A 9,045-nucleotide genomic window follows, 5' to 3' on the forward strand; every position below is an offset into this window, starting at 1 on the left:
TCAAAACTATTGTCATTTTTCAGGGACGAGTGTGATCGCATGCTGAAGGTTTTGAACGAAGCCAATGTTCCCACGTTGATATTCTCAGCTGGAATTGGAGATGTTATTCAATGTGCAGTCAAACTGCATTCATTTGACTATTCAAATGTTCATATAGTGTCAAACTTTATCGAATTTGATGGTGATGTTGTGACGGGATTCAAGGGGCCTATGATACATATATTTAATAAAAATGAGCATGCTATTAAAGGGACAGCATACTTCAAGGTAAATAATAATCTAATCGTATTCTCTCTTCATATTTGGCTCTCGTATTGTACTTGAGATTTTGATGAAAGTGAACTTGTATCTCTTTCATGGGAGTTGAATCATTTCAAATATTGTCTTTGTTTTGAAGTTTTGCTACAATCAAACCTACCTGCTCACCTACCTCTGATTATTATCATCACAGTAGACTTCTTAGATCCTCCTAGCAGTTGTAATCATAATGTCAGAATTTTTAACTATTAATGTAAACCATGTGGAATCATTCATGACTTATGAGACCGAAATTCAGCATACATCCAAATTTAGCCCAACATACATCTACAATGACTCAATTTAAATCAATAGTAATTCAACAGTTTTAAAATCATTAACCAATCATATAACACAAGAAACAGGTCTGATCTTGTCATTCCTCAAGTAAGGTTGTCAAAAACCCACAAGAGCAATCTCTTTCAAGGTTGTTTTTTTGTTTAATAAACTGTCATTACTAAAACTTCCAAACGAATTCTACAGGGAAACGATTTTAAGAGTGATTGGTAGGTAGCTGAAAAACCAACCACCAGATTATCTGTAATAAAAAAAGCTCCAAATGAAATCCAAAACCAAGAATAATCAATTTTAGAAAGCCACATACTCAAACATGTTTTTAGCCAACTGATATCAACTGTTTTACATGTATTAATTAACCTAATTTGCCTGATTTTTATTATTATTGTATATGTTGTATATTTGAAGAATGGATATATATTTTTGACAACGCCCATTGCAATTGATGTTGTTTAATGACAATAAAATTACGTTTTCCGGTTTCAACATAAAGTCTTACAATTTATAAAATTGTCTTCTTTTAATTAAAACCTTGGAAAAGCTTATCAAAATACTGTATCCTACTCACTGGAAATGATCTTCAATAGTAACTGTTCAATGCATATGGAATCTACTGGATATGATTGGGATAGCATTGGATAACCTGTAAGGAAAATTCTGGAGCTGAGTAGAGCCACAATTTTAAAATTGATGTTTTCGTTACATTTTGGTTATTGCGTTGATTTCTTGTCGAGTGATTGAGTTTTCAAGTTCACAGTTCATTTGAATAATAATCAAAAAGACATCCTTTGTAATAATCTACTTTATGTTAACCAAGAAATTTCCTGTCTTATAAAAAGTCAAATGATATATTAGGCCTATTTTAATCCAATAAAGCCATTATTGGGAATAATCCCAATTATTTTCCATGTATTAAAGGATAATCAGTTTTATATTCCTATAGCATTTTGAATATTTCTGATTATTTTCTTTTTTTTTGTGAAATTTTGTTTATGTTGTGTTCACCTCATTGTTGAGTTTACATTACTTTAAAAAAATTTTAACTTCGTCAAATTAAGAAGCGATTCTTTCATGTGATTTTAGGATGTGATGTTCAGGAAAAATGTGATTCTGATGGGCGATTCTCTTGGAGACGCCGACATGGCTGAGGGAATTGAAAATCCTGGTGTCATATTGAAAATAGGATTTCTCTCTTCTAAAGATGTAAGTACCTTATAGTCCAGGCCAGGGGTCTCCAACCTTTTTTATCCAAGGGCCACATTGTTAATTCTTGGGAGGCTTAGAGTGCCAATAACAAGGATGTACGTGGAATTTTGACTTGTGGGGACACACACGACGGGGGATCTGGGGAGTGTAAAATTATTTTATTTCCATTAAAATAATATGAGGAGTTTTAAGTAGGTTTAATTAAATCACAGGAAGGAACAAATCAATTCATTTCATTTTAGTCCAAAGTCCAATTTATTAAGTGTGAAAAGGTCATAAGAAAACTCGACAATGCATGAATTTAGCAATTTAAACAAAATAGTAATAAGACAACTTGATAATACGCGCCTAGGGAGGCTATTTTGGTCTACATTCTCTTTTGGTTACATTCAGGGGGACACGTTCGCGTGCACATACACAAGGACATATGTAGCCTACAGTCCGTGCAGACCATTTGCTAATATCTCGCAATGATTGATCGCTGCTTGTTAACAGCTAATTTTACACTTATTAAGAAATGGAGTGGCTAGTAAGAGAAGAGTACTGAACTCACAGTTGTTGTCAAAAATGTATATAAATATATATTTTTAGTAATCTGTTGCAATAACTCTCGGCGGGCCGGACAAAATCTATCCGCGGGCCGGATGTGGCCCGCGGGCCGCAGGTTGGAGAGCCCTGGTCCAGGCAATGAATGCTCAAAAAAGGGTAGGGGGAAAAGTTGGGAAGACAATTTTTGACCCCGCAGTTCTGTTTAGGGTAGTTAGGAGGTAAACATATCAAAAGTCCCCACCCCTACCCACTGTGCTAAAGGGGTGGGGGTGGTTTAAAGGTACCATTTTTTTGGTTTCTCGCATAAAACTCAAAAACTATGTATCCTAAGGACTTGACTGTCATATAACAAATTGAAGCTTACATAATTTCCCACAATATTCATTCTACAACTTTTTTTATACCTCCATTAGTTTTCGAGATATCCGCTCTTGAAGGTGTGACATTTTTGGAAAAAACACGTTTGCCACCAATCTTTTCTATTTTTGCTCGTATAACTTTTTAAAAATCGACGGAAAAAATCCATGCTGATTATGAGCTTATAAGGCATTAGATTCTCTTCAATTCTATGCATAATTTCACGCTTTTACGAATTTCCCTACATCTTTTGTAGCATCTTTAGTGTTGAGTGTGAAATCTCAATTTTCGCAACAATAGACCAATTGACAAAGGAATTTGGAGGGAATCTTTTAAACAAAAATTTTGACTTTGCAGCTTTGTTGAGACTACTTTGTTGGGAGGAGAACGTATCAAAAGTCCCCTTTCCCAATTCATGTGCTAAGGGGATGAGGGTGGTTTAAAAGTTGCATTTTTAAGCGTTTTGCTTCCACGCTCATATCTTGAGAACAATGCGTTCAACCGACTGAAATAACTATTCAAAAATGAAGCTTGATAAATTCTCTACACTTTTGTTGAGTGGAAGTTTGTGATATTCCCAACAGTTCCCGAGATATTCGCTCTTGAAGGTGTGTAATTTTCAAAATAACAGGTTTTTATCCAATGTTTTACTCTTTCAGGGCTTATACCTCACCAACAATGCACCATAAAAACTTATTCTTATCGTAGGTTTGTCGAGCATTGAATTCTCTTTAAAATGATGTATTATTTCACTATTCTTCCAAGTTTTCCTCTCATTTTTATAGCAGCTTCAATGTAGGGGGTGAAATTTCCATTGTTGTAACAAGTGTTAACTCAGCGGTTCCACACCTTCAACAGAGGGGATAAGGATGTGCACTTTTGCTATGTTCACCTACTAACTAGTCCAAATTAAGCTGCAAAGTCAAAAATTGTGTCTCTGACACCCCCTTCAAGTGTCATGGTCAAACGATCAGTTGTTGCAGCAATGAAAATTTCACCCCCTCCCAACTAGTCTCAACAAAGCTGCAAAGTCAAAATTTTGTTTAAAACATTCCCTCCAAATTCCTTTGTCAATTAGTCTATTGTTGCGAAAATTGAGATTTCACACACAACACTAAAGATGCTACAAAAGGTATAGGGAAATTCGTAAAAGCATGAAATTATACATAAAATTGAAGAGAATTTAATGCCTTATAAGCTCATAATCAGCATGGATTTTTTCCGTCGATTTTTAAAAAGTTATAAGAGCAAAAATAGAAAAAAAAATTGGTGGCAAACGTGTTTTTTCCAAAAATGTCACACCTTCAAGAGCGGATATCTCGAAAACTAGTGGAGATATAAAAAAAGTTGTAGAATGAATATTGTGGGAAATTATGTAAGCTTCAATTTGTTATATGACAGCCAAGTCCTTAGGATACATAGTTTTCGAGTTTTATGCGAGAAACCAAAAAAATGGTACCTTTAAACCACCCCCACCCCTTTAGCACAGGGGGTAGGGGCACTACCTCCGTCAACAAAGCCGTAGTGCATTCGTGTGACGTCAGCACAGGTAGGGCTCCTACACCAATAAAAACACTAGCTGATATAGATCAGCTGAAATCAACGAATTTTTATTGGTGTAGGAGCCCTACCTGTGCTGACGTCACACGAATGCACTACGGCTTTGTTTACGGTGGTAGTGGTAGGGGTGGGGATTTTGATAATTGTTTATTAGGCACTTCCGAAAGCAAAACAGGAAGGTCATAGCTCTAGCAAATCTGAGGTAATCTGAATATCAGGAAATTGTCCAAGTATTTTTATTTTTATTCTGATTTGTCTAAATAACCTCAAAGATTATGTTCAATTATGAAAGAGGTTGAGTTTATACTTTTTATTTTTCCAAATGACAATAAGATGATATTATTATAAATGTTTTGATTCTTGAATAATAAACACAAATAATGAAAAGTTTTTTGATCAGCTGTGCCTTAGCACACTTGAAATTTGGTCAATCTGAATGTCAACGTCAACAATGCTTGTTGTCGTTGACTTCGGAAGTTTAGTTAGAAGTTCTATCCTACTCTGAAAATCGAATTTGAATAGTTTATTTTATATATCTGTATTTTATTCATCCAAATAAAATGATAGTATCTTATTGCAGAATACTTATTCAATTCTAGAAACATAAACTGATTCCGTTTCATAAACCATTTAGTAAAACACGTTCACATCAAATCAGAATCAGCTGACTTCAAGGTTATTTTACAGCCCTATGGCCGTAAAACTTTTACCGGCCTGGTCAGAAAACAATCATTTTCGGCCTCCATATGACGCACGAAAACCAACTCATTACATCCAAGTGGGGCGAAATAGTATATTTCGCACCTGGGGTCGAAAATTAGACTTTTCCGGCTCGAAATCGAGGCCGTAGGCCGAGGACTAGAAAAGATTGAGAGCCGGAAAAACATTTTTGCCCGTGGTGCGAACGCTATTTTTCGCCACACAGAAAAATAAACAATATATATATATATTGCATATACTTCTGAAAGCAGAAGTGGAAGGTCATAGCTCTAGCAAATCTGAGGTAATCTGAATATTAGGAAATTATGCAAGTATTTTTATTTTTTATTCTTATTTGTCTAAATAACCTAAAAGATTATGTTCATTATGTGGGAGGTTGAGTTTATACTTTTTTATTCTTTCAAATGACAATAAGATGATATTATTATAAATGTTTTAATTATTGAATATTGAACACAAATAATGAAAAGTTTTTTGATCACCTTTCTTAGTTCCATGTCAGCGGCTGGAAAGGGTACCCTTTCCGGCCTAGGCCGGAAAGAAACCTGTTCTGACGTCAGACGAGAGTCGTCTGCAAACAATGTCTTTCAGATCTACGTAGGGACTGGCAAACAGCTGCTTTCTGTGCAGTGTGGCGAAAAAGCTATTTTCATTCAAAATTTGAATAATTTAAGAACAGAATATTATTAAAGTCATTATTAAACTGGTAACTGTTCGCAAAACAGCTGATTCCTGCATGCGTGTGTTTTGCGCATAGTTGTGCTTTGCAAACGGTTCCAATATATAACATCGATGTCAGTACCATTTTCTGGAAGTCGAAAATGACAACTTAAATTTAGTAGGCTACTCATGCAAAAGAGATAGGATTATAGGTTTTTTTACAATAGCCTTAACTAAAAGCCTCCTTAACTAATGAAAATATGTAGAAAATCAATAATGAATAATATTATAAGGTTTGAGACGTTTATAGTGTTTTATGATCATTCCACTCAATTAACTGTGATTGTAGTCCAGTGTAAATATATGTTTTTATCCAAAATAGATTTGAATTTGATTTGAAAAACTTGTTTTCTGTTTTCAGCCGAGTCTGTTTCTTCCTCAATATCTTTCAAAGTATGATATTGTCCTACTCGAAGATGAAACGATGCATCTACCATTGTTCATAATTGACAGCATTGTGGAACAAACCCTACCATGAAGTTTTGGAATCAGTTCCGAATTTATCTTCTACCAAATTGGTAGGCTTATATCTTCTTTCTTTAATCATGGGTAATACCATAGTCTTGGCTTTCTGCCTTATTGGATTTGACCAAAAACTTATATAAAGTATTTACAAATACATTTGTTTTATAATTTGTTACAGTACTATTCTTTGAAAGAGTAGTGCACTTCCAACGTGTTTTCTGTGTAAGGATAATAAGAATAGTATTTATAATATCAAGTGACCTGGCTGGCTCAGGTCTGGTGTCTAGAGTTTTCAATACTTTTAAATCGTGTATCATTTGGAGATTTTGAAGAGTCACTTTCATTCAGTCATTAATCCTGCTAAGGATTCATAAAACTTGAAATTGAGTCTCACTTTTAATATTGTTTACTAATGAAATATTTATCATGATAAACCACATGTTAGAAATTGCTGGACATTCGTTGTTGAATTTTCGATATTTGGCCCAAACAGCAACCAGCATCTTATCAGAGATAGTTTTCATTTTTGATATAGTAATAGTAGGCTAAGATAGATCTATTCGACTTTTTATTATTTCATGAAACTCAGAAGAACTTATATGACTTTGATATGTCCTATTGGTTCTCACAAATTATAGTTCATTTATTTTTGAACTTACCCCCATCCAATTTCATGTTGTGCCTTCATAATAAACTCGTTTCACGATGTTTTCATTATTCCTATATATCAAAGAACTACTACTATTTAAAGAGATTTCAAGTTGAATTAAGTGAATATCAATACAATCCAAAATTATAATAGACCTACACTTGAAAAAAGATAAATTTTAAAAGAATAAGATACTGACTAGTGAGTTCTATATTCATTCAATGAAATGGATTCAAAGGATAAAAAATGACTTACCGACAGTTCCCTTTACCACATCACACACGTTTTCCAATACATTTTCAATTGGGACTCTTTTTTGGATTATTTATTGATATCATCAAGTTTTGTTTGTCATTACCATTATCATAAGACTGTTAACTTGTCAAGATTTAATTATCTAAAGTAACTGTTATAATATTGAAGTAACACATATACAGTTTGTTGATGACATGGATGATGATTTTAGAATAAATTGAATGATTCCTGGTATTCCATGGTTGTATATTTATTGGCATGGTAAACGTAGTTAGTTGAATCGAGTTGTACTGATAAAAGTAAGTGGACCCCGATACCTCAGTGAGCGCTATTAATATTGTTGAAAGTGCTATTTAAACAGTTGTCGGAAGAGTCATATATTCATGTCATTACACATCAAGTTGAAAACTTATTTGAGTATCATCCAGCAAATGCGAACTTCCTAAACCTTTATTCTGAAATTAAATAGAAATATTTAATATCAAATGTAAGATAGTCAACAATTATTATGCCTTATATTTAACATATGTCCAATACTTGAAAGTTTCTTTTTTTTAATTGCGGATGATGCCAACATGAGCTTTTTTGTTTGTGCGTGGGTAATGGAAGTGCGAGGGTGAATTATTCGATGCGATTCGAACCCGCGGCCAGGTAGCACTAGCAGACTGAAGCAGGCGTGGATCCAGAGGGGGAGGCGGCCGGGGCGATCGCCCCCCCCCACCACTTTCCAAGTGGTGTTTGAAAAAACTGCCTACCAGTCCAGTCATTATATACATTGGTGCTTGCAATTTATATTGTAGTTCTGATTTTTCAATATATTGTTTGGGTACAAAAGAGAATTCCAGATCCAATTTTTTCATGCAAAATTTCCTTGTGCTAGATACAGGATGGCCTAAACACCTCGTATTTTCGGTTCATTTTCCAGTTTTCAGCTATTTCCGCCAAATTCTGTAATCGGACAGAAATTTCCTTCGTCTTTTTTTAGATCGTGAATTTCCTAATAAAATAAGTTCATCTTCAATTAGTACCGTACTGAGTTACAATTTTTCAGAATTGAGTAAAGTTTCAAGTAAAAATCAATTTTGATGAATTTTAGTTCTTTATCAATAATATCTTCCAATTGTTACCATTTAAATGTATCTATATGATAAGAGAGAGTAGGGTTGTGTTTGTTCGTTTATTCGCATCAAAACATGTCAACTTGTGGATTGCATATCGGAAAAACAGGAATGATTTAGAACTCCAAATTTTGCACATAGATTCTAAAAATACCAATCTCGTGCACCTAGAAACCCAGATTTCAATTTTCCTTCTACATTTTTCAGAATTGATGTTCAAATTCCATTCATGGGACATACGATTTCATACGGCGAATCACCAAATCATAATATGATAGAAATTCAAAAAAGAACATCTGTTCTATTATTGGCTTCTACCTTATTCCACTCAACCTCAATAATATTTTTTTGATAATTGATAAATATGTTAAATAATAATAATATTATCATTATCCTACACTATTAAACGAGCAAATTCTGTTTAGATGTTTATATATCTGTATGTGACCGGATCTCAAAACGGCTCTAACGATTCTCACGAAATTTGGAACAAAGTAGGTTTATGATATAAAAATTCGATTGCACTAGGTCTCAACCTTGGGATAACTCGCTGAAGGACATTGAAAGGATAAATACGTCCTTGGAAAAAACAGCTGGAATTTTTGTCGTCTGTCGATACCGTAAAGGAAGAGAGTGAGCGAGTGCATGTGTGGGTTTTTCCTCAGCTGATCTCACGAGAAAAAAATCTGATACACTCACACAACTTTCCTTGCTCATTGAACTACAAGCTTCATCCTTAAACGAGAATAATTTAGGGGAATAGCATAATGACGATTGGCGGCAACATATTTGAAACTTTGATCAGACTACTGTATATGTGTATACAATATAATTGTTTTCAGAGTACTTTTT

General features: G+C 34.1%; 1 protein-coding gene across 1 annotated transcript in view; it reads left to right on the plus strand.

The window, feature by feature from the left end:
* The window catches only part of LOC111049267 (7-methylguanosine phosphate-specific 5'-nucleotidase), a 28,347-nt gene extending 21,035 nt beyond the window's left edge, over nucleotides 1-7,312 (plus strand). The window contains exons 4-6 of the mRNA XM_039420085.1: nucleotides 24-267; nucleotides 1,678-1,797; nucleotides 6,068-7,312. Coding sequence (XP_039276019.1) covers nucleotides 24-267; nucleotides 1,678-1,797; nucleotides 6,068-6,184 — 481 coding nt within the window. The 3' untranslated portion in view covers nucleotides 6,185-7,312. The remainder of the gene's footprint in view (nucleotides 1-23; nucleotides 268-1,677; nucleotides 1,798-6,067) is intronic.
* Nucleotides 7,313-9,045: the final 1,733 nt, after the last annotated feature.

Source organism: Nilaparvata lugens, chromosome 2, assembly GCF_014356525.2.
Source record: "Nilaparvata lugens isolate BPH chromosome 2, ASM1435652v1, whole genome shotgun sequence".
In the NCBI taxonomy this organism is placed as follows: Eukaryota; Metazoa; Arthropoda; class Insecta; order Hemiptera; family Delphacidae; genus Nilaparvata; species Nilaparvata lugens.